At 39.8% G+C, this 27517-nt stretch overlaps 1 protein-coding gene across 1 annotated transcript in view; it reads right to left on the bottom strand.

Moving 5' to 3' along the window:
• The window catches only part of LOC111156596 (tetratricopeptide repeat domain 39B), a 126384-nt gene that overhangs the window by 70733 nt on the left and 28134 nt on the right, over positions 1–27517 (bottom strand). Inside the window, exon 2 of the mRNA XM_022517584.1 lies at positions 17371–17405. Coding sequence (XP_022373292.1) covers positions 17371–17405 — 35 coding nt within the window. The remainder of the gene's footprint in view (positions 1–17370; positions 17406–27517) is intronic.

Here is a 27517-nt window from a genome sequence, read left to right on the forward strand (position 1 = left end):
ACTTAATCTTTCCTGAAGGTTTTAATCACCCTAACAAAACAACACCCTATAATGAAGCCATCAAAGGCCATAAGATGCACACAGTGAATCCACAATGAGCCATCATCAGCCTTCCATTGTTCTGCTGTCCCATGCACACCTTGCAGCAGCTCTAAGCCAGCCATGGCATCCCGAGAAGACCACGGTCCTCTGCAGCAGCAAGACGCACTGTTTTCTCCGGTCTCAGCACTCACCCTCAGGAAGCCCAAAAGGGGGGAGGCGGAGGGGGGAGAGGATTGGGGGAGAGCCCTGACCAGCTTGACAATGTCAATTAACAAAAACTGCAGGTCTCCAGTGAGATTTAACTCCTATTTTTAAAATTTTCACGGCCATCCTTAAATTAAATCCTCACAGATCGAAACAGAACGCTGCAATCAGACCCCCAGGAACAGCTTTAAAAATGCCACATACTCACAGATTTAGAGCAGCTGTAACTTTGGAGGAATGAGTCTAGCCTCACTGTGGAGATGCCTTTCCCTCTCTTCTACCAGATTTTTTAAGGCAAACAAAAAGAAGAAGACAGTCCTCAGTTTAAAGGCCAACAAAAATCCTCAGTTTCTGTTCTATGTCTTGGTCTCCAGTGAGACTCAATCAAGGGGCATAAGGAGAGAAGTTGCCAAGGCTGCAGACAGCATCCCAGAGCTTCCCAGAGCAGAATTTAAGACATGTCAGTTAAAGTGGCAGCTACACTCACTGCCGTGGCTGACGCTTCTGCGGGAAGGGATGCCGGGAGATTTTTTTCCCCCAGTCTCTGCTGCAGCCTAATTCCGATCCATCACCATTTAATTATCCTAGGGAAACAGGCAAGACAAACACAAATGGCCTGGATTAATCAATTCTTCAGGGTCTCTTAGTGATTTTTCACCTAATCCAAGGTTTCATCTCCATCTAAAGAGCGCCAATTGAGGAATAAAAGGACTCCTTTTTCATTTTAAGAAAAACATAAGATCAGGCAAATATTCCCAGGTAAGAGTTAACTTCTATATCCCAGGACTTCTTTAAAACACTAAAATATGGGAAAATAAAGTTCTCTGAGGTTTTTAATCTAATAGGTTAAATGCACAAAATTTAAATTTAAATTAGCAAAGTGAAATATACAAATGACATGTCAGACCCATATAGCTCTAAATGGCACTTTAAAATTAACATTAGATAAACAACATTTGAGCTGGTTTTGATGAAACTTAAAAAAAAAAAAAAAGTATGCCTAGAGATGGTCAGTGACTTTGCAGCTTTCTTGTCTTCCCCAAAGTGCTCTTCCTCATACTAGAATGGAACCATTTTACAGTGGGGCTCACTGTTGTATCTGATTATAAAAGTACCAGGTAATGTAGTCTAACATTTCCTGATTAGAAAATAATAAACTCCTTGAAGGGAAATGGAAAACAAAGAAGAAAAAAACCCAGCCATAATCTCATAACCCAGAGATAATGTGTTAATATTTTACAATATTTATCTCTAGTCTTGTTCCTCCATACAGATATACAGAAAACTGTTTTCTTTACTACTATTGTTTTACATGTTGTGTATTACCTTTTTCACACGGCTTTATGTTATGATTATTTACCCACACATGTGACCCATGTCTAAAAGTGCTCTAAAGAGTTAGCATATGTAATGACAGTCATATACTTGTGCGCCTACTGTGTGCTGGGCACAGGGGACATAGCAGTGAGCAGAACACACATGGTCCCTGCTTCTTGGAGCTCTCGGTTTAGACGGAAAGCCAGATATTCAGCAAATGATAGTATATATGATAGGTACTATAGGTCAAAGGAGAACTACAAGACACTTTAGATATATCAAAGAGACCAGGTCTTACGAAGGTCAAGGTTTCTTAAGGAATGGCAAGCCCAACTACAAAATTATTAGTACAGTGTATTTCACACCTACACTTTCCTATCAACATGAATATCTTCTTATCTTTTTTTAAAAAAATTACTTGTTTTGAGAGAGAGAGAGAGAGAGCTTGCATGTGAGTAGGGGAGGGGCAGAGAGAGAGAGAATCTTCAGGCTCTGTGCTGAGCGGGGAGCCAGATATAGGGCTCGATCCCACAACCATTGAGATCATGACCTGAGTTGAAACCAAAAGTTGGACATTTAACCACCTAAGCCACACAGGTACCCCATGAATATCTTTTTTAATTAATATTCTTTTTTCCTACATCAAAAAAAACTTTAAGTCCAGCTATATTTTTGTGAATAATGTGCAATATCTAAGAAAATAATTGATCTAACTTGTATTTTGAACACAATCTTTGAGATACTAGAACAGGTAACCCACCCAGGTAATTTCAGACATCCCTAAAATTGTGAGTTACATGTTTCTAAGAAATCTTCAATGTAAAATTAACTCAGCCATGCTCAGAATCTCATAAAGGCTAAGAGAATCCTTTGAGAATGTTGGAAGAGCTATGACAATTGGACATGAATCTGACAGAATCATAACGATGCATTCTAAGGACTCAAACAAAACACCACACATCCAAATAAGTTATGTAGTTGTTCCAGGTGAGCAAGGTCAACATCAATAGTGATAAATCATGTTGACAGCAGGCACTCTTGAAATGATATGATAATAATGGTACTTTATCCCTGTGTTCTTTCTCTCCCCAAAACCCCTACCCCAGTCTCACCGTGAGAAAAGCACCAGACAAATTCCAATGTGGAGCATCCTATGAAGTGTCTGACTAGCACTTCTCAAAATTATCAAGATCTTTTCTTTCATAAAGAAAGAAAAGCCCGAGAATCATCACAACCCATTAGGGAGAAACTCAGTAAATCTGAATAAAGTATGCACTTTAGTTAGTGATAACATAATAACATTGGTTCATTCATTATAATACATTATGCTACTAATGTTAGATATTAATAATGAGGGAAACTCTTGACCTTTCTGCAAATCTGAAACTGTTCAAAAAATAAAGTCTGTCTTTTAAAAACATTCTCTTTCCCAAATTGATAATAATTTTTTTTGGGGGGTCATTAGTAAAACATATCCCATAAAAATTTAGACAAGCAAAAAGGCAAAAGGGGCCTTTCTGAAACTATAAATACCCTATAATTCTACCATGTTCAGATAACCAATCCCAAACTAAACAATTGTGTGTATGTGTGTATCATTAGACCATACATGGTATTTTTAGCTGTATTAAACTCAGTAACAGTTCCCAAAGATATCCAAGTCCTAATCCCTAAAACTTATGAATGTTACCTTATGTGAGAAAAAAGATTTTTGCAGGTGTAATAAAATTAAGGATCTTGAGACAGGGAGATTATCCTGGATTATCTGAGTGTGCTCTAAATGCAATCACAAGTATCCTTATAAGAGGAAGGCAGAGACAGATTTGACACGGAAGCCAGAAGATGTTGTGACTGGGCCACCTGGGTGGCTGTTGGTTAAGCGTCCAACTCTTGGTTTCAGCTCAAGTCATGACTTCTCAGTGGTGAGATCAAGCCCCACATCGGGCTTCACTTTGAGCATGGAGTATGTTTGGGATTTTCTTTCCTTTCCCCGTGCCCTCCCCACATTACCTCCTGCCGCTCATGCTCTCTCTCTCAAAAAAAATTTAAAAATAAAAATAAAAGCTGTTAAAAAAAAAAAAAGATGATGATGATGTTGTGATGGTGAAAGCAGAGAAATCTGAAAATACCATGCTGCTGGCTTTGAAGTTGGAGGAAAGGACCATGAGCCAACCAAGAAATACAAGAAATGCAGCCACAGGCAATAAAATGAATTCTCCCCTAGAGTCTCTCAAAGGAGTATAGTCATGGCAACACCTTGGTTTTGATTCAGTGAAAAGCATTTCAGGGGATGCCTGGGTGGCTCAATCAGTTAAGCAACTGCCTTCAGCTGAGGTCATGATTCCAGGGTCTTCAGATCGAGTCCCATATCAGGCTCCTTGCTCAGTGGGGGGGGGCTGCTTCTCCTCCTGCCTGCTGCTCCCCCTGTTTGTGCTTGCACGCATGCTCTCTCTCTCTCTGACAAATAAATAAGTAAAATCTTTTTTTTTTTTTTAAAGGCATTTCAGACTGGCAACCTCTAGAACTCTGAGAGAATAAATTTGCATTGTTCAAACCATCAAGTTTGTAGTAATTTGTTACAACAATTATAGGAAATGAATATAGTACCCTTAAATACCTTTATTTCTTCTTTTTCAGTTACCTGCATATATCCCTTGGGCAATTATTTCCATCAGTGCTCTCTTCCTTGATTTGCTTTTTGGGATTAACCCTCTTTCATATATGCTCAAAATATTTTCCCAGTTAATTCTCTATTAACTTGTTTTATTGGTCAAAACTATCACTCTTTTTTCCTGTTGGTGTCATGCTTAAAATATAATTTTCAACCCAAAGAATACAGAATTCCTTATCTTCATTTGCTTTTAATATTTAAAAAAACAAAATCTCCAATTTCTTTTCTTCATTACTAAGAATCATGTAAGGTTATACATCGCCATACCCATGTCCCTCCACACTTCAGTCCCTGGACTAGCATCAACACCAAAACTTGGACAGAGAATAAATATCAAGGAGGGAGACGGGAAACTTCCTGGAGACCCCCACCCATACTCATACCCCCTATATCAAGTCTGTCCCTTCAAACTAAATGAGTTACCTCACGTAAAGAAAAGAGTTTGGCAAACATTTGTAAAACTACACAAAACAGGCAAGCTCACTTTATCCCTGGTAAGGTGATGATGAGGTAGATCTCAGAAATGGGAAAATGGGAAAACAGTCAAAGGTAACAGTTACTCTTATTTCTCAGATATTTGCAAGATTTAACTAAAGATCTTCTTTTATTTTTACTTTTTTAAAAAGTGTTTTTGTATCTTGAGGTAGCCATTTTGAGGCAGCATGAGAATAGTTATACCAAAATTTCTCATAATTGGGAGAAACAGTAGTTTTATAAAAACAGCAGTGCTCCCAATATGACATTATACATTAATTAATTGATATGTATATTCTATCTGCTTTATACTTTGCAATTTTTTAAAATGCAAATAAATTCTTTCATAACTTAAAGACATATATTACAAAATAATTTTTTTACTTACATTGAGTTGTCTGAAAAGGTATCCTTGTACTATTTTAGTGACTAAGTTCTACTGAAAATATAGGATCCACCTATGAATCTAAACAATAAAATTGTACTGAGATGTTGAGAATGTTCTTTCAAAATATATATGCTTTGAACAGTTGATCATGGAATTAATTTCCTTATAGTAAGTACACAGAACTATTTTAATCAGAGTAAAAAATTTATTATTGGTATAATTTCTTTCAGATTGAGGGTGAACTTTTTAAATGGTAAAGAATCGCTTAAATCAATGGGGACCTGACACATAGAACTTTACACACACACACACACACACAGAGTTTTTTTTTTTAACTGCATAAAAAGTAAAGTCAGGCTACCCCTGCAGAAAACTTTCTTACTGCCAAAAATAGAAACCAAAAGCTCCTAACTATATTGCCTCTAGGAGAGATTAAAACTATGCCTATACTTCTAAAAATGTTAATTCATCAGAGTTACATGGAGCTTTAACACATTTGGACATCTAGTTATAACATTCTGCTTACAGGTAATAAAAAATTCCCCTTGCCAGCCTGAAACTTTCACTCTGGACAATAAAAATAAATAACACAGAAATTACTTTATACAATAATGAAAGTCATACACAAATCCCCAAATACCTCTTCAGGTTTTAGGGTTTTTTTTTTTAAGATTTATTTATTTATTTGAGAGAGAGAGAGCATGCAAGAGTGCACAAGTGGGAGGGACAGAGGGAGAGGGAGAGAATCTCAAGCCAACTCGAGCTGAGTGAGGGGCTGGATGTGGGTCTCAATCTCATGACCCTGAGGTCATGACCCAGAGATCACAACCTGAGCTAAAATCAAGAGTCTGAGGCTTAACCTACTGGGCCAACCAGTGCCCCAAATACCTTTTTAGTTTTAAGCAATATCAGAGTCCTTTAGATTAGACTAAGTCTTCAGACTGTTTATTAAATGTGTATGACACATGATACTGAACTACACAATATACACAAATGTAGATTTTACTCCCCCTTTGAGGGGTTCTCCCCATGGTGTTCTATAAACACAATGACACAAAAGGGGGACAGTGGGAAGAAGGGGAGAAAGGGAGAACCTGAGAGAGTGATTAATTTTCCAAACATAAGCAGTGAAGATGTTTGACACATTTCAAAAGGCAAAGTTCTCGAGTATCTGCTTTTGGGGGTTTATTAGTCATTTTAGGTTGCTATTTGATGAAGGTATCAAAACAAGGCATATAAAGATGGTAGAAAGTTAACAGAAGGTGGTCTAGCTCACTATCTCCCTCAGGATTTTGACAGCTCATTTACATTCCCTCCAATGGAAAGAGTGTCAGCCCTGAGTTGAGAAATGGCAAAGGAGACACCAGCAATCCTGGATAGTATTTACTATGTCCAAACAATTGGACATGACCTAATTATGCCTATACTTAGGTTGAGTAACCAACCAGCTGCGACTCAATCTTCATTAAAAAAATATAAAATAAAATAACACACCCCAAAAGCTCTTTTAACTCACTCTCCCTCTGAACAGTCAAAGCCATTACCACTGTGCCCTGTACTTAGAAAGTTTTCAATAAATGATGCCTAGATTGTTTTTAATGCACTGGAAATCCTTGCAGTCCACTCTAAGGGCTCATCTACATTTTCTGACTAGTACATTAATTCAATGAATCCATTAATTCGACACACACAAATTGAGCATTTACTACATGCCAAGCATGGTGTGTGGGTGCAGAGCACACCATGAAAATTGAACAGACCAGTCCCACCCTCCTGAAACTTAGAGAACAAAGGAACAGATGGTCAAAAGCAAGCAACAGTTAACTACAAAATGACAAATGAAATGAGAAACACAAACAGGATGACAATATAGGGAAGCGGGGGAAGGAGTAACTCATTGCGGTAGAGTCATCAAGAAAGGTAGGAAGACATTCAAGCTGACAGGTGAGGCTGCTCAGGTAGAAGACCTGGGAGGAGTGGGAGGAAGTCACTCTAGTCTGAGACACCGGCTCAAATCTAGGGCAGCAAAGATCTTGTTCAGTCAAAACCCTGAAGGAGGGTTGTGGCTAGAGAGCAGTGAATGAGAGTGGGGGGTACCCTGGACTAGGTTTCCACCTGGATGTGGGGGCCTGAGTGCCTCAAGCTTTGTGGACCCGGTAGATTGGGGGTTTCATCCTCAGGGACATGTAAACTCATGGACAGGGGCTAAGTAGGGGAGTGTCATCATACAACTTCGTTTCTTTTTGTTTTTTTTTAAGATTTTATTTATTTATTTGACAGACAGAGATCACAAGTAGGCAGAGAGGCAGGCAGAGAGAGAGGGGAAGGGAAGCAGGCTCCCCGCCAAGCAGGGAGCCCGATGCAGGGCTCAATCCCAGGACGACGGGATCATGACCTAAGCTGAAGGCAGAGGCTTTAACCCACTGAACCACCCAGGTGCCCCACAACTTCATTTCTAAACGGATCACTCTGCCCTAATTCAAAAAACATGCTGTTAAACAATTAATTATGAGACAACTGGGAAAATGTGAACACTGATAGTATATTTGATAACTACTGTTAATTTTGTTAGGTGTGATAACAGTCTCATGATGCTTTTTTTTTTTTTTTAAGATTTATTTATTTGACAGAGAGAGATCACAAGCAGGCAGAGAGGCAGGTCATGATGCTTTTAAAAAGAGATCTAGCATTTATATTTGTGTGCTAAATGATACCATATAAGACATATAGATTAGATAATAGTTCTGTATCAATGTTAATTGCCTGACTTAATCTCTTAAAAAGGTAATTCTGTAAGAGAACATCTTCGTTTTTAGGAAGTATATATTGAGATATTTAAAGGTAGAAATAAATTATGTCTAGAATACAATTCCAAATAACTAAGGGGTGGGTTATAGATGAAATAAAATTGGCCTTAGGTTCACAATTGTTGAAGGTGAGTGATGAGCACAGGTGAGTTCAGTTTCCTATCCTCTCTGCTTTCTATACATGTTTGAAATTTTTTATATTCAATTCTTTAAAAATAAGATAGCTTTGGCTGCTGATTGGAGACTGAGTGGGGTGCCATTGGGAAGGGGAGAAGTGGATACCTTTGGGAAGGTGGGAGGACAGAGAACAAAGGAAGCAAGAAAACATGTTAGGCTGCTCTTAAAGTAATTTGGGCAAACCTAAGACTGCCTTGAGCTAATTAAACAGAAAGGAGAGAGTGAAAAGTGAAGAGATGGGAAATAAATTCTGGAGGTAGACATCATCAGGCTTGGTATCATGGAAGTTAGGGAAAAGAGAAGGAATCAAAGAGGTCTCCTGAGTATCTGGCTTGAGCAAGTGAGTGGAGATGGGGAAACCCAGGAGAGGACAAGGTTTCAGATGAAGAAGGCAGGTGAGTATCACGAGTTCAGTCTGTAACACGTGCATTAAGGTGTCTGTGAAACATCCACGTGAGTGATCACATAAGCAATGACTGGACCGATTTCCCATTACAACTATTGAAACAGCCCCAGACAGAGCATCAAGAGCAGTTGCCATGCGCAAAAGAGCACTGACGGAGGAGGTGAGGAACTCAGCACAGGGAGCAGGGTCCCTCTGGCTTTCAGACACAACCCAGGCATTGCTAGCTGGGGCTGAGTGACAGAGAGGCTCCTGAGTCCACAGAAAGGGCAACCACAGTGGCAAAGGCCCTGTTCACAGGGGTTCACCAGCCATTCATTTTGCTACCAGCAGCACCAAGTCTTCTTCCTCCACTGGGCTTCTCAGGAATATGAGGTAACTAGATCAAAGGGACACTAAGAAGCTTTCCTTCAAGCTACAAAATCCTGTCAGTCCTCCTCCATGGGTGAAAGAGAGCATTTATGGAATATTTGTACCCTAACTCAAAATGTACATATACACTCTGTCCCCCAATAACCTTACATAAAAAACTTCTCATTTTGGAAGTTCCCAATATAGTCACAGACCATTAAAGGACACCTAAAAGTACAAAAGAAAATGCAAAGAAGAGCAATTCAAGTAGTGACAATACAGGTGAAAGACACTAGGGATACTGCTCAGTCTTGGCTTTTTTAGAGAACTTGATTTCCCTTGACTAACTCCATTAACTCTAACACACGCGTTTTCATCATGTAATATCTCTGAAACCAGGATGCATCTTAAAACTGGCAGCAACTTTGGCCTAGATCAAAGTTCTTAAGGAGAGGATCTACATTTGCTTCTGCCAATTACCTGAGGGCACCACCAACCTGATCCACTTAACATTAAATGACCTGCTTGAAGTTGTTTGGGCCACACTGATAACTAAAATTCAGACTACAAACCAGTTTGTTATTCAAACTCTTAAGAGTGTTAAAAATGCAAACATAGGACCCATTGATTCCATTCCTAGGTATGTATGCCAGAGAAGTGCAAACACATGTCCACGAAAGACTTGTACACAGTTATTCCCAGCAGCATTATTTACAGTAGCCAAAAACCGGAGTCTGTCAACTTGTGAATGGATAAACAAAATGTGGTGTATCCATACATTTGAATATTATTCAGCCATAAAAAAGAATGAAGTACTGCTACACGGTACAACATGAATGAATTTCAGAAGCCAAATACAAAAGGACACATATTGTGTGATTCTACTTATATGAAACGTCTACAGAGACAAATCTAGAGACAGAAATTAGATTAGTGATTGCCTAGGGGGTGGGGAAAAGAATGGGGAATGACAGTAAAGGGGCACAAAGTGTCTATTATTTCAGGTTATATAAAGTGCTTTGGAAATAGATTATAGCGATGGCTATATAACTGTAAATATGCTACATTTAATTGAATTGTACACTTAAAATGGGCATTTTATGGGACATAAGTTAGCACTGCAAGACGGCTGTTTAAAAAGAAATTTCCAGGGCAGAGAATTTCATGAGAGGTTTTTCTTTTCCCTCCCTACTTAGTACTAGGATTGAAATACACAAGTTCTGCTACCATGTCCTCCTGCATGACAGTTTTCTTTTTCTTTCCTTTATGCAAGGTCTCCTATCAAATTCTTCTGTTTTGTTTTGTTTTGTTTTTCCTCAGTGGCATATGAGATAATAACAGAAATGCTGATGTAGGGGCGCCTGGGTGGCACGTCGGTTAAGCATCCAACTCTTGATTTCAGTTCAGGTGCTGATCTCAGGGCCCTGAGATGGAACCCTGAGTGGGACTCCACACTGAGCATGGGGCCTACTTAAGAGTCTCTCTCTCCCTCACCCTCCACTCCTTCCCCTCTGCTCACATGCTCTCTCAAAAAAAAAAAAAATTTTTTTTAAATTTAAATTTAAATTCCATCTTCAAACAAATAAAGTAATTGTCAAACTGGTTGCAAAAAGACAGGTAGGCTGGGGGGAGCAGTTCCTCTCCAAATTTGTATTGCCTCTCCAATAATTGTATTGCCTAAGAGGGGAGAGTTGGGCCAAACAAAATCAGAGAAAAATGAAAATAAATCCAAATCTGCCTGGAGTTACTATTTATAATTTCACCACTATGAAGAAAAACATTAACTAGATGTTTTCCAACTAGCATTCACTGTCTTTCACCTTAAATAACCTTAAACAGTGCAAACTAGTTGATCACAATTAGTTGATATAACCTAATAAGAAAAAACAAAATGATCTTAAAAACTTTATCCAGTTGTAATCTATAATTTACAGTTCAAAAGAGAAAGTGTAAAGAAGGAAAAAGGAAAAAGTCCCTAAGAAATGCTGTGCTACGGGGCCCCTGGGTGGCTTAGTGGGTTAAAGCCTCTGCCTTCAGCTCAGGTCATGATTCCAGGGTCCTGGGATCCAGCCCGTGTCAGGCTCTCTGCTCAGTGGGGAGTCTGCTTCCCCCTTCTCTCTGTCTCTGCCTAATGCTCTGCCTACTTGTGTTCTGTCTGTCAAATAAATAAATAAGATCTTTTTAAAAAGGAAAAAAAAAGAAATGCTGCGCTACAAAATATTTTTATTTCCATCGTAAGCTTCTTATCCCTCGGTTAAAAATGTCTATTTCAATTTCTAGAGGTAAGGATAAATTCACAGTAGTTCTTGCACATGAACACATTCATCCCCACTGCATTCACATTGCCTCAGGACTCGATTCAACACATCCACATTTCTAGGTAAGGATAAATTCAAAAACTTAATAAGATACTATGGAATATAAGAGATCACTGCTGCGAACACATTACACCTGTGTCTAACAGTCTTCGAGTAAAAAAGAAAATCTTTATTAGTTAATAATAGTTAAATTAGATTTTTGTTTCGTGGCCCCCTATGGTTTTTATGAAAAAGAGATTAATCAAAAACACTACTAGTCATGGGGGCACGTAGGTGGCTCAGTGGGTTGAGCATCTAGCTCTTGGTTTCCGCTCAGGTCATGAACTCAGGGTTCCTGGGATCAAGCCCCATGTCGGGTTCCACACTCAGTGGGGAGTCTCAGTGAAGATTCTGTCCTTCAGCCCCTCTCGTGCTCTCTCTCTCAAATAAATAAATAAAATCTTTAAAAAAAAAAAAAAAAAAAAAAAAACCACTACCAAGTCACAAAGATTCCAAGTGGTTAATCTACGCTCTCTGTGCGACAGAGGCCAAGGCTCCTCGGTGACCCATCTTCACTTGGTCCACAGGTGTGTCGGGTAATTCTGGTATCCCTCAAAACCCAGAGCCAGTGCCAGGCTCCTATCCCCATCTCTCTTTTGGAACCCCTGAAACATTTTATTTATTCTTTGTGTGTCATATCACAGTCAATTTATAAACAGACTCCTTTATACCCACCACTCTACTGTCAGAGATGGTGGTTGTACCAAGAACCAAGAAGAACACGCCAGCAGGGAATTGTTAAATCAGGAAGCAAGACCACTAATCCCTCTGGCAAATTTCTATAGATCATAACATGGGTCTAATTTACAGTCCCTCCCCAAGAGGTCATTTCCTTATGCCAAGCAAGTCAGAAAGATCCCAAACAATTTTAATTTTTAAAAAGGACCCATTCAATGTGCCACTAATCATTAAAGAAAAAGTCTCTTCTTTCCCCTTCAGTTCTAAATGGTGGAGATGTTTGTATGATCTAGCAGTTTGCAAACCTAGCAACCTCCCAAAATAGTCAGTTAAAATAACACAGTGGTTACCACAAAAATTCAGAAGTAGAAAAATCTATGCCTGCAGTGGTAAATCCATTAAGCAGAAAAAGAGAATAGGAAATAGTTTTCTTTTGTGGCAACAACTTAAGGCCTCCCTCATCTGTTAGTTTGCATCTCTTCATTAGAAATTCAGGCAAAAATATGCACAGGAATAAATTAATCATCAGGTTGGCATGGGGACCGTATCTTGCTACAGAGAAGTTGAAGGCTCACTACTGGCACTAGAAACATGAAACCAAAATGTGCAGCTCAATCAGCATGAGGAAAAAGAGCTCTACTGAGTTTAGCAGCTAATGGGTCATGAAAGGAATGTCATGGCATCACAAATTTAAGAGGAAACAAGATAAAAATATTGACAAACTGAAATAAGGACAAACTAAAAGTTCACACACATGCAAAAAATAACTGAAGAATTGTTGACAATTAACATGTATTTATATTCACAGGAAAAACAATTTGTTAAGGGAAAAAAGACTGAATAATGGATTGCTTCTGCAATATTTTTAATTTCACAAAGGGTCAGTAACACAGGAGACTTAAGTACAGAAACACCACATTCTGTGTTGAGGAAATAAAAGGAACCATCCAAGTGAGGTTTCCCCATGAATGAAGTATAGCCTATTAACTTTCAAAATGTCATTTTAAAACATTTCTGATGATTCTAAAATTCCCTTAATATATGTGACACAAGTCTCTACCTTCTTAAACGGAATATATTTGATATAATTTAACCATTTTTCAACATCTTAGAGACAGAATTATGAACATGATCTTCTCATTGGAGACTGAACATCAATCAGGATTGGGGGGCGAGGGAAATAGGAAGGTACCAATATTTACTGAGCACCTACTATGTGCTTTACTCCCATTATCACATTTAAATTAAATTTCATTTTATTTTCCCATAAATCTATGGAAGGATGAAGAAACTGAGACTCAGAGAAATTAATTCCATGCCTCCCAGCCAATAAAGGGACATTGGGACTGAAGTGCAAGTTAGCCTGTCAAATTCGAGGGCTGGTCTCTCCAGAAAGTTACATGTAGTTGTGTACGCCTAAGCAAGGTAAAACCCTGAGGTTGTGCTTTGGAGTGCCATGACTGTATGACACATTTTCTTTCTTCTTTCACTGTCATTTCTTGTCACAATCAACAAGCTGACCTCTAAAGCTACCTCCTCACCATACTTTCCGGAACTCCAGCAAAATTATACCAAAAAGCAAAGTTTAATAGAATCAGGTTAAAATTAATTGTAATCAGACTTTGAATGGAGGCCATTACTATAGGTAAAGGGCAAGATTTTTAGAGCATGAACTCTAATATCTACTTTGGCCACCCATTCTGGCTTTGGACTCTATTTCAAAAAGAGGTTCTCTCTTAGGGGATGTATTACCATAATGTATCTGGTGATATGTTACTATAAGGTGTTGCTACATACCAGAACATGTACCAAGAACATTTTGGAAACATTAAAAAGGAAACACAAAACTGTTTAAGAGACTGTCTTAAGGGATGCAAGAAATAACATACACCAGAAATCTACAAGAACAAGATAAATTCCAGAATGGGTAAACCTTTGGGTTTGCTAACCTATGCAGGACAGGGAAGTAAAAATTAAAAGAAGAAAGAAAATGCTTGTGGATATATACAGCCAAAGAAAGGCTGGAAGAGGCAATGAATGAAAAATAAAATGCTAGATACTTCAGAAGTTGACATGGTGTTCAAAAGCATCACCATTACAGAGGTCATTGTTGGGACACTGTTCTTTTAAAAACAAGTCATAGTAACATTGAAACACCTAAAACAGTTGAACAAAGAGTAATTTTTACGCAAACACAGACACACAGATGAAAGGAACACAACAGAAAGCTTAGAAACAGAGCACCATTATTTTAATGAATTTATCATTTGATAAAAGAAGCATCATACATAAATTTTCTTTCTTTCCCAAACAGCTAATGGTGTTGGAATAGTAGGCTAACAATTTTAGGGTTGGCATGAGATAGGGATCTAAATTAAATCCAGCTGCATTAAGTGCAAGGGTTTTTGTTTGGTTAGTTTTCGTTTGTAGTTCAACTATCCCTTTACTGATTTTCTGCCAACTGGATCTGTCCATTTCTGAGAAGGGCTTTGAAGGCATCAAGTATGATAACAGAGTCATCTATTGGTTTTTGCCTCATATACTCTGATGCTCTGTTGTAAGACACATACACACCAAGAACTGTCACATCTTTCTGGAGAGTTGATCATTCTACCATTACGTAATGTCCTTCTTAATCTCTGATAACTTTCCTTACTTTGAAGTCTGTTCTGTCTGAAATTAATTTGGCCGCTCCTGCTTTCTTTTCATTAGAGTGAGCATGGTATATTTTTCTCCATCCATTTACTGTTAATCTATATGTGTCTTTATATTTACGGTGAGTTTCTTATAGACAACATGTAGTTGGATCACGTTTTTTGACCCATGCTGATAATCTCTGTCTTTTAATTGACCCATACAGACCACTGATACTCAAAGTGATTATTAATATGGCTGGATTAGTCTCTACCATATTTAATACTATTTTCCATTTTTTGCCCTTCTTTGTTCCTATTTTGGTCTTCTACTCTTTTTCTGCTTTCTGTGATTTTAATTGAGTATTTTATATGATCTTATTTTCTCTCCTTTCTTACATATCAGTTATATATCTTCCCTTCTCTTGGTGGTTGCCCTAGAATTTGTAATACCCATTTATGACTAATTCAAGTCTGTTTCCAAATACTCTCTGTACTACCTTCACAATAATATTATAAATCTAAAACTATTCCAAAATAAAGAGCTTATTTTTTTAATCCTAATCACAATTAACTTTTTCTTTTTAAATCACATAAACAAACTTTTATTCAACATTATAAACATTAAAACTTTTGGACAACATAAGTGTGTAACTAACATAAAGAAAAATAGCAATTAGGGAAAATATTTAAAGCAATATAACAAAAGATTGGGGTGCCTGGGTGGCTCAGTCGGTTAAGCAGCTGCCTTTGGCTCAGGTCATGATCCCAGGTTCCTGGAATCGAGCCCCACATCAGGCTCCCTGCTCTGCCGGCTCCTCCTCTCCTTCTGCCTGCTGCTCTGCCTACTTGTACTCTCTATCTCTGTGTCAAATAAATTTAAAAAACCTTTAAATAAATATATAATATATATATTAAACAAAAGATTAAACTGTATATCTGTTTTAAAGTTCATAAGTATGTAAGACGGAGAAAAAGTTAAACATGTAAAAGAAGACTAGAACTTATATAAAAGGAACTACAATGTGGTAAACCATGGTAATAAAGAAAAATTTTAAAAACGTAAGCATTTAGTTATTATTTGAGTAGCAAAACCATTTCAAATAGCACCCAGTGGTGATGTTACTTTTTTTTTTTAAGGTTTGTTCATTTATTTGAGAGAGAAAGCAAAGGTGAGCAGGGGGAGGGACAGAGGGTGAGGGAGAGAGAGAATCTCAAGCAGGCTCCTTGCTGAGCATGGAGCCCAATGCAGCGCTCAATCTTGCGACCCTGAGATCACGACCTGAGCCGAAACTGAGTCAGACGTTCAATCACTGAGCCACCCACGCACCCTGTGATGCTACATTTTAAACCACTTCACTTACACAGTATTGGTAACCACATAAATTGATAATAAAAAACTCTTTTGAAAGTACTACGGAATAAACTGTGTCCCCCAAATTCTCGTGCTGAAGCCCTAACCTCCACTGTAATGGTGTTTGGAGATGAAACCTTTGGAAGATAATTAGGTTTAAATCAGGTCCTGAGAGTGGGACTCTCATCATGGGATTAGTGCCTTTGTAGGAAGAGGACTCTGTCTGTCTGTCTGTCATGTAAAGACCCAAGAGAAGGCAGCCATCTGCAAGCCAGGAAGAGTGTCTCACCAGAACCTAACCATACTGGCACCCTGATCTTGGACTTCTAGCCTCTGGATCTATGAGAAAGTAAATTTCTATTATTTAAGCTACCTAGTCTATGGTACTTTGTTACAGTGGCCCAAGCTGACTAATTTGGAAAGGCAATTTGAAATATATTGGGGGCACCTGAATGGCACAGTTGGTTAAGCCACTGACATAGTTTCACTGACATGATCTCAGGGTCCTAGAATTCAGTCCCCCTATCGGGCTCTGTAGGCTCTGTACTTAGCGTGGGGTCTGCTTTGGGTTCTCTCTCCTTCTGCCCCTCCCGCTCATGCTGTCTCTCTCCAAAATAAATAAATAAAATTTTTAAACATATTGCATATAATAAAAGAGCAATAAAAATCTCCACCCTGGGGCGCCTGGGTGGCTCAGTGGGTTAAGCTGCTGCCTTCGGCTCAGGTCATGATCTCAGGGTCCTGGGATCGAGCCCCGCATCGGGCTCTCTGCTCAGCAGGAGCCTGCTTCCTCCTCTCTCTTTGCCTGCCTCTCTGCCTGCTTGTGATCTCTCTCTGTCAAATAAATAAATAAATAAAATCTTAACCAAAAAAAAAAAAAGTTCAATAAAAATAGTTTAAAAAAAAAAAAATCTCCACCCTTTATAATCCAGTAATCCTACATCTGTGAAGTTAATCTTTGGAGATAATTAAAAAACATGACAAAGCTATATACATGAAAATACTCATTACTTAGTTTTAAGTTTTTAAAATGGTTAACAACCTAAATGTCTAGCAAAGGAGAAATGGATAATTGTGGTGTTCCACTTGATCTAATAGGATATCATATAAAATCAGTACAAAAATGACAGAGACTTACAGGAAATGCTCGTAATAAAATTGCGTGCACACCAAAGGAAATCCTCAATATGAGGTCACACATGTAAAAATATGTGAACAAGATGTCATAGGGTTGGGTATAAACAAATAAAGTTAAATTTGTTGGAAAACATTTCTTCTTTTGTTTTAGTCGAATTAAGGTTACAAGAAATAATACTCAAAAATAGATTTGCTAGTAACTCTAGATAGATTGTTTCTTAAGCATTATCACATCATAATTTTTGAATTACAGAGAAGTAATCTCTTTCTGGGAGTAGTCACAACTCTCAAAAAATAATAAAGAAATATTTACACATTTTACATAAGAGGACCATCAATTTTTCTTTACTATATATTTTTATCATGTTACTACTCACATAGAGATGGTTTCCATTGCATCTTCAAAGATGTCCTAGAGGGGAACAAAAATATAGTGAGTTTCTCAGGAATTAAGAACTCCAAATATAGAGAAAATGAGTATGTACAGAACTGCAGGGGTGAGGGTTAGGGGACAGTGTGGGTGGGATGCAGTAAATTCACTCAACTTTCACTAATGGGCTGTCTTCCTAAGAACTTGAGCAAATGAATTTTAGTGAGGTTTAATTTTTCTTTTTTTTTTAATAATTAAGACTGAGAAAACTAGCAATCACACTGGGCTTCTTTGAAGAATGTGATTTCTTTAATGGAATTATTTTTCACTCCTCAATTTCATTCAACCAGATACAGAATAAAACAACACCTGGATTCTCTTGCTCCACGGCCAAGTCAGCATCCTCTGGGCCTTCGTTTCACATCCAGCTCCACCAACCTCCGGGCTAGTCTTCCTGCCACCAACTTTACCCGGGTTAATCTGTACCAGAGAAGTCAGCCCTTTCCCTCGTGCCACTGGCCTGCCTGTTCAAAAGCTACAACAGGAAAAAACCCAAGTGCATACTAATATGCACTTATAAAGCCACACACACACCTCAAATTGATACACACCAACACACACTCAAACTCACAGTCATACACACATGTGCACACAAATTCACATCCACTCACAAACTTACATGCACATAGAGCTCCCTCATGGCTATGAAAATCAAATGCACGCTCCTCGTTCAGATATTTGGGACCCTCCACAACTTAGTCCGATCTTCAAAGCATCTTACTCCCTACATCTGTGCCACCACCACCATACCCAAGCACAGGACCACCTCTCCAGTGACCTGCACTCTGGCTCACCCCATTTTGTGTGCCCGTCTTTCTCTTCCTTGAACAAGCCAAACTCATCTCACACCTCTCTTCACCATGCTCTCCTTTCTAGAATGCTCTTCGCCCAACTCTCCCTGTGGCTGACTCATTCTCACCCTTATATGCCCAGCTCAGAAAGAGAATGTCTCTAATAACCTCAATTAAAATTATTGAGAATGGCAGCTTATAGTTTCTCATCATCTGATTTATTTCATTCATAAAATTTATCAAAATCTGTAATCATCTTGTTTACTTCCTTGGTCAGAGTCTATCTCCACCAGAGCAGGTTCTTACTTCCTATGACTACAGAAAAATCACCAGGGCTGGGCACAGTAGTTGCTCAATAAATACAAGTGACCTAATGAATGAGTAAACTGAGCTCAGGCCATCAAGGCACTGATTACATCACCTCATTTACAGCTATGATGCAGAAATGAGGAAAGAGGGTTATAGAACATTTCCCTTGTGTGACAATGGATACTAAACAATGTTTAGACTACATCAAGCTCTACATTTAGGCAGGAAAGGGAAAAAAATGTATAAACACTAAGAAGAAACAACACTGTAAGTAGTGGCAGAAATTCAGACTTTGGGATCCCTGACCCACTCATCTATTACATTGGGAGTTAGGTGGAGTCAAGGGCAACTCAATCTTAATCACACTCTTCCTGTAGCAAGCAGAAGTTTATAAACCAACTAGAAGAGAAATGAGCTAGTCCTAAAGCAAAAGAACCTAAGCCAAGAGTGAAAAGATGCTTCTCTGGGCTCTATTAAAAAATGACCAATTAGTGGGGGGCACCTGGGTGGCTCAGTGGATTAAGTGTCTGCCTTTGGCTCAGGTCATAATCTCAGGGTGGTGAAGTCAAGCCCTGCATCGGACTCTGTGTTCAGATTCTCTCTCCCTCTCCCTCTGCACCACACCCCCCCGCTCCGCACACATTCATTTTCTCTTTCTCTCTAAATCAATCAATCAATCAATCTTTTTAAAAAATCCTAATTATAAATAGACTCCTTTCTCCAAATCAAAGTTTGGTATCACAGATTCTGTCACTTTGAATTCCAGCACAATGCCTTACATGCTGGCACACAGGTTATCATGCAAGAGGCTACGGAGAAGGAGATAAATCTGCTCTCCAGGAACCCCAATCTGCTGTGATGACATGAGACATCAACTCACAGTCCCTCTGGCACCACCGTTACCCCAACCTGGGCTGACCTTTCCCAATTAAGGGGGAATGTAAAGATCACACTCCTGGAAGGCTATTGGGCATCCTTCCCCTCCTTATAAACCTCAACCCAAACAGGGCACACTGAAAGCACGGAAATACTTATGAAGTGACCTGCAAGAGGTATAACTCGGGAAGCCATCTCCTAATCTCAAAGGAGCTAAGGCAGGGCACCTGGGAGGCTCAGTCGGTTAAGCGTCTGCCTTCAGCTCAGGTCATGATCTCGGGGTCTTGGGATCAAGCCCTGTGTCAGGCTTCCTACCCAGCGGGCAACCTGCTTCTCCCTCTCCCTGCTCATGCTCTCTTCCTATCTCTCTCTCTCTCTCAAATAAATAAATACATAAAATATTTTTAAAATATAAAATAAAAAATAATAAAAGGAGACAAGGCTTTTATTCTTATGTAAGAACTACTCCCTTGGAAAAATAAAAACTAAAGTATATCAAATAAGAAATCATCTTCATTACAATAACATCTCTACTTTTGTCATCTGCAGAGTTCTCTATATAAAGCGTACTATACAACATGATGACCATGGTTTACAATACTGCCTTGTAGATGGGGAAGTTGCTAAGAGAGTAGATCTTGAAAGCTTTCACCACACACTTGCAAGGTGATGGATAGTGTAACTAACCTTATTACAGGGCTCATACCACAATAAGTACATGTATCAAATCATTACATTGTACACTTTAAACTGACACAATACTAAATGTTAATTACATCTCAAGATAGAAGTTGGGGAATTTTTTTTTTTTAAAGAATGTGAGAAATCTATTCTTTCCATTTAGATGAATAATGAAAATTGAATAGAATACCTCCATGAGGAATGGAAAAAATCAGGACGCCTGGGTGGCTCAGTCAGTTAAGCATCTGCCTTCAGCTCAGGTCATGATCTCAGGATCCTGGGATCAGTTCCACTTTGAGCTCCCTGCTCGGCAGGGAGTCTGCTTCTTCCTCTCCCTCTGCTAACTACCCCCTGCTTGTGCGCTCTCTCTCTCTCTCTCTCTCTCTCTCTGTGTGTGTGTGTGTCTCAAATACATAAATAAATTCTAAAAAAAAAAAAAAAAAAGAAATGGAGAAAATCCACCAAATTTCTAGGGTATTATTCTAATAAACTAGAGATGAGAAAGAGAGAGAGAAAAAGAACTTCGTCTATGAAGGACAGACAAAAGGTGAAATTTTTTTTCATTTAAAAAGAGGAAATGTGGGGCGCCTAAGTGGCTCAGCTGGTTGAGCGTCTGTCTCTTGGTTTGCGCTCAGGTCGTGATTTCAAGGTCATGAGACCAAGCCTAACCCCAGGTTCCCATTCATCTAGGAGTCTGCTTAAGATTATTACCCCCATCCCTCACGGGGCTCCTGGGTGGCTCAGTGGGTTAAAGCCTCTGCCTTCGACTCAGGTCATGATCCCAGAGTCCTGAGATCAAGCCCCCCATCGGGCTCTCTGCTCAGCAGGGAGCCTGCTTCCCTTCCTCTCTTTCTGCCTGCCTCTCTGCCTACTTGTGATCTCTGTCTGTCAAATAAATAAATAAAATATTTAAAAAAAAAACTCTTCCCTCCTCACTCCTGCGCCCCCACCCTCTGCTCGCATGTGCTCTCCCTCTCTCTCTCTCTCTCTAAAATAAATAAATGAAATCTTTATATTTAAAAGAAGAAAGGTAAAGAGCAGAACTAAGATTGAACAAGTGCCTATAATGTGCCAAGCATTTCACAAAAGTTATCTCACTTGCTCCTCCCAATTCACAGCAAGTAAATCCGGGTAAATCATAGGTAATTACCTGATCAATATTACAGGGAAGGAACTGGGATTCAATCTCAGATCTTTAACTGCCAGATATTTTTTAATGTCAAAATTATCCCCAACTTGCAACTTAGGCAGTTGCACAGGAGAGGTAAGAGGATGGGAGGGGAAGGGACAGTATATCTTCTCAAAGTCATACAGCAGCATTGTTGAATAATTCTTCCCAGGGACTGTCTCATTCTCTAGGAGAATATCCTTGTGCTTGACTTGACTATTTACTATCCGATTAGAATGCAGGCACTGTGAGGTTACATATTAACTTCTAGATTTCTCAATAGCAGGAAAACCTTATAGACTATAGTTTTATTACCCGGCAGGACCTTACCTGGGTTTACATATGACCTATAGCAATCTTAATCTACCATTGTTTTTTAAGCCTATAAATACCCAGTTCCTCAAATACTCTTTGAATCAGTTTGCCATCTCGCTGGTTCCCCCCCACTGATGGGTCAAATAAAACTTTGACATGTTCATTTCATATCTTTGTGGGATTTATATTTGTAATTTGTGGAAATTATACATGAACAGTGACAACACCCTCTTTCCCTAGGTACGTGCAAATATGGTTTCCCAGATCTGTGGGAAAACGGATGTGGATTCTGCTGGGGGAAGAGATACCAATAGTCACAGACCTCTGCTCAGACTTCCCGTAGCACATACCCAGGAGCCAATGGGTTCCTTTTCCTTCTGTTTCTCTACATTTTGACACCCAGCTCAAATTCTACCCCTCTTCTTCTGCTGCCTTGGGAGCTCTCTTCCTCTGTGGATTCCCATCAAACCTTTTAGGCCTGGCATTAGATCCACTAGTCAACAGCCTCCCACCCAGCACTACGTACATCCACATATATTCTCCACAGAGCATAACTAGATTTCTCTACCTATGGTCTCTTTGTTTCTCCACTCACCACCAACTTCCCCGTGCTTCTCCCCTACTGATTTTTATTTCCCCAGTGATCACCACAAGCTGTTTACCTTAAACTTTCCAGGCCTGGGTAGGCTCACCAGGTGGACTCCAGCAGAAACACATATAATCACGGAAGCATCCAGAGTCCTTCTGGTTGAAAGACAGTAAGAGAGGAGAGATCATGCTGCTGATAAATATGGCACGCTCATAGGAAAGCCCCTGTGTTTGGTTTCCTCCTGGAAGGTTGCTGCATGTGCCTTCCCCAGGCCCACGCTGGGCCAACCCTGAGGAGCGGCTACCCTTGAGCAAGCACAGTGTATCAAATGCTTATTTGAGCCACATCTGGCTCCTAATTGTGCATTGCCTCAAAATGGCACCTGACTTTTTCCAGAGCCTATCTTGTCTCCCTGGCTGGAGTCAAGGGCCATCGTACTCCTTTTGAATCCACTTTATAACCCAGAATACCACTTTGCACTTCATAGACTCAGCAAATAATCGTTGCTGACTGGCTGCTGAGCGCCCTTGTCTTAAGAGGAAAGGTCCTTACCTTGAGAGGTTTTATTTTGCAATTTAGCAAATGGGCTAACCCTGTATGTGAAAGATCCCCTGGAGGACCTTCTGGATGCAAGGCTGGCACTCCAGAGCCCGCTCCTGCAGGGTGGGGAGCCTGAAACCTCCCACTGTCCCCAGACAGATGGGAAGAGACACAGAACTGAAGAAGGGGATGGGGGTGCTGCATCACCTACTAAGGCTTTTTAAGCAATTTCATCTTTTTTTTTTTTAATTTAAGCAATTTCATCTTAATTTGTTACATTCATCATATTCTGAGTGGCAAAATGCATGCAAGTGCATTTAAGTGACAGCAGATTTTTAACAAATGTCTATTTCAGAATCTTAAATAATGAAAATACCAGTGATGAAAAGGCTTACATTCTGTTAATCCCTAGTGGAGCATTGTAAAGAGTAAAGATGACAAATACGCTATTCCCAGTAATAATTTAAATACTCTGTATTGAGGCACCTGGGTGGCTCAGTCGGTTAAGGGTCCAACTCTTGATTGCCGCTCAGGTCATCATCTCGGTCATGAGATCGAGCCTGACGTTGGCTCTGCACTGAGTGTGCTTGGGATTCTCTCTCTCTCCCTCTCCCTCTGCCACTCCCCCACTCCCAACACATGCACAAGCACACTCTCTCATAAATGAATGAATGAAGGAATGAATGAATAAATAATAAATAAATAAATACTCTCTATTCAAACTTCCGAAGAGACCCAATGGATTTACAACTTTTTAAGCCTTTCTTTCTAAATTTTATTTCATTTTGCAATAAGAGAAGGGCTATGTGCCAAATGTTATTCCAAGAAAAAGTAGGAAGAAAGTTGATGAAAATTAAAACTAGGTACCACAAATCCAAAAGGCTGAATCACTTCTCTGGGCCTCTTCTTTTCTCCCTTACCTCCTCCTCCTCTTCTTTCTCCTCCTCTACATCTACCTCCATTTTTCCCTCTCTCATATGGATGACTTCCTGGGTCTGTTGGCCGATGCTACCATGTTCTAATTGAACTGTTGTTCTTTACGATGACAAGGTTTGATGGGGTTCTTTTTTTTTTTTTTTTTTTAATTTATTTATTTGACAGAGAGAGAGAGAGAGATCACAAGTAGGCAGAGAGGAGGAAGCAGGTTCCCTGCTGAGCAGAGAGCCCGATGCGGGCCTTGATCCCAGGACCCTGAGATTATGACCTGAGCCGAAGGCAGAGGCTTTAACCCACTGAGCCACCCAGGCGCCCGGTTTGATGGGGTTCTGTAGACACCTTCCACTCAGTAAGAGACCCCCATCCCCAAACCACAGCATCAGGCCCTCTTCACTAGAGCTTTCACCCAACATTCCATTCTACTGACCAATGAAGCTGTGTGTTTGGACTCAAAGAACCCTAGTGCTGCCCAGAACTCTGACAAGTCACAGATTCTACCCCTGGCTCTGGGGCACGTCTGGATCATTCCCAGGACATGAGACACAAAGAGGATGTCCAAACCTCCCCCAAGACCAGGGCAGAGATTAATAGCCATGGGTGATGGGGTCCTAAGGGCTGCAAATATTTCTCTGCATGGCATTTCCCCCCTGGTGAGCCAAGATGTTCAAAATGGTTGTTGAACCACTATATTTCACAACTATATTGTACACCTAATATAACACTGTATGTTAACTATAATGGAATTAAAATAAAATAAAATTTTTTAAAAATGCTCAAAATGGGAAACCAGACTGATATCTGTTGTTACAGTTTTTCACAGTGACATTACCAGGAGGATTTTTCAGATATTAGATGTAAATCTTTTCACACATAAGAAGAAGAGGCACATTGCTAGTTAAAGGAATCATGTGAGAAATAAATAAACTTGAGTGACATTATGCCCCACTATAATGTCAACAAAGTATTGATTTTTCTAAATCAGATTACTTCATTTAAAAGACATCTTTATTGGGGCACCTGGGTGGCTCAGTGGGTTAAAGCCTCTGCCTTCAGCTCAGGTCATGATCCCAGGGTTCCGGGATGGAGCCCCACGTCAGGCTCTCTGCTCAGCAAGGAGCCTGCTTCCCTTCCTCTCTCTCTGCCTGCCTCTCTGCCTCCTTGTGATCTCTGTCTGTCAAATAAATAAATAAAATCTCTAAAAAATAATATAATAAATAAATAAATAAATAAAAGACATCTTTATTGTGTGTCCATGAAGTGACTTTTAGAAGAAAGACTGGGCAAAGAATTTTTTAAAAAATATATGCACCCTGAGCTCACCTCTTGGGAATAATTTTTCATTCTGCTCACACCTGCCATCCATTTCTCTGTAATCTCTGTCAAGCTCAAAAATGAGTCCATGGCTTTCTGGAGCATATAAACCCCAACAGCATCCAGAAGGCTACCACCAGCTGTGTCTTACATGCAATGCTACAATTTTTTTTTTTTAATTTCATATTGTATGAGGGAGCAGCAAAGCCCTGAAACCCACCGAAGCCAAACACAGAGCCCAGCTTCAGCATCTCCATTACTGGGTAGGAAGGATGCAAACACTGCTCACATTCTTATTAGAGGATTAACATCAAAGCAAGTTCTCTATGAAAGCTTAACTGACCCACAGGGCTCTTAATCAAAGGGAAGGAAAGCAATTGGGGCCCATACACTAGACACTCACATTCTGAGTTCCCACCTGGCATTTGCAGTGAACAAAATGTGACCCTCCCAAGGTTTAAAAAGATTAGACCACAACATAATTCTCAAATGTAGCAGATTAAAAAAAAAAAAAAAAAGTTCATCTTCTGAATCTGCCCAGAAGGTTTGTAAAACCTGATTTGGGGGGGATACACAAAGTTAAAAACTGGAGGTTTTCAAATATTATTCAAATCAGAGTTTTTTAGGGACACTTGGCTGGCTCAGTTGGAAGAGCATGCACTCTTGATCTCAGGGTCATGAGTTTGAGCCACAGGCCAGGTGGAGATTACTTAAATAAATAAATAAACTTCTTTAAAAATAGAGTTTTTTTTTTAAATTTTAATGATACAAACAGTAAATCAGCTGCCAGAAGAAAAAAATTGAGTCTTAGAAGGTGGTTTGTTAAGCAGATGCCTTTAGTTCAGGTCATGATCCCAGGATTCTGGAAGCAAGCCCCACATCAGGCTCCTTGCTTAGTGGGGAGCCTGTTTCTCTCTCTCTGCCTGCCACTCCCCCTACTTATGCGCTCTTTCCCTCTCACTGACAACTAAGTAAATAAAATCTTTAAAAAAAATTTTTTTTAAACACTTAGCACTTGAGATTGAAAATAATTTCACACACTCTCTAAGTACAGCATTAATGTAGTTCTCTAGTTCCTCTCATGCCAGAAAAGTACTCTCATTTTACCCCACAAGTTGTTTTAAGTTTCACATTTATTGAAAATCACAGATCTGATAGTGAAAATTGGGGGTACAGAATAACAGTTCAGTAGGAAGGATTACCTCGAACACAAAAATAAACTGAGCACGTATTTACTAAGCAACCATTCCACGTTGGTGAGTGAGGTTTTATTCAATGATTCACTCAGCATCACACTGGTTTAGGCCTGGAAGTTCTATTTAGACCTGCCTGTGTCAGAACCTCAGCTCTACCCAACTCTGGACGGTTCTCGCCCTCATAATCCTCCACTTCCCCGTCTATAGAATGGGGATTCCAACTACCTCCTCGGATTGCTGCAAGGATGCTAGTGAGATAATGCATGTCAACGGGACTGACTCAAAACAGAATCAGTAAATACGGTGCTACAGGATACTAGATGCTCAGCTGTGGGATCAATCAGTGGACTCATGAGACAGACCTGGGATCCCTCAATGAATTTCCTCAATAACGTTCACACTGAAGATTCTGCATCCTCCTTTGGAAGAGAGACAAAAAACTGGATGTGGAATATTCATAGCACATAGGTGCTCAAATATGTCAACTGCCTTTACTTCTCCCCTCTTAAAATGCCTTCACCTCATATCCTTTAATGCCCAGACCCTTCCTATTGGGTGCATTACCCAGCAAGATAAACATAACTTATGGGCACAGAGCCCAGGACCTCAGCTCACTGGGAAGCAAAGTGACCTTGGCCAACAATGTGACTTTGGCCAATACACCGAACCTCTCAGGGCTCAAGCCTCCTCATGAGTAAAGCAGAGAGAATGGCACAGATATCATCCCTCACTCAAAATCCTAAACTCTCTGAATTAAACAGAAATCTCCCCAGAAAGGCAGCTCTTTGTCCATTATAAATGCTAAAACAAAATCCAGAAGGCTGGCATTCAGAGGGACTGCATCTAAAAGGCATGCTGGGCCTTTCAAAGTTTGAGCCAAATCAGTGGTACTAACTTGATCCTCAAAAGCTACTTGGTGTGGGGTCACCTGGGTGGCTCAGTTGGTTGAGCATCTGCCTTCAGCTCCGGTCATGATGCCAAGGGTCCTGGGATCAAGCCCCATGTCAGACTCCCTGCTCAGCCAGGGAGCCTGCTTCTCACTCTGCCTGCCGCTCCCCCTGCTTGTGCTCTCTCTCTCTCTGTGTCAAATAAGTAAATAAAATCTTTTAAAAAGAAGAAGCAGCAGCAGCAGCAGCAGCAGCAGCAGCAGCAGCAGCAGCAGCAGCTACTTAGTATTTAAGTATCAAGCACAGCAGCTCACACAATGATTCTCAGGAAATTGGGACAACTTCTAGTCAAGCACAGAGAGACCATGAGAATTAAAAAGAAACCACCAGATGTCACTCTCACAAACAACAACTGAACTGGACAGCAGGGCTTTAGTTTCTAACACATAGAGGGTGGTGGAAAAAAAAAAAAGAAAGAAAGAGAGAGAGAGAGGG

The sequence above is a fragment of the Enhydra lutris genome, unplaced genomic scaffold (assembly GCF_002288905.1).
Source record: "Enhydra lutris kenyoni isolate GAN:26980312 unplaced genomic scaffold, ASM228890v2 scaffoldscaffold47, whole genome shotgun sequence".
NCBI classification, from domain to species: Eukaryota; Metazoa; Chordata; class Mammalia; order Carnivora; family Mustelidae; genus Enhydra; species Enhydra lutris.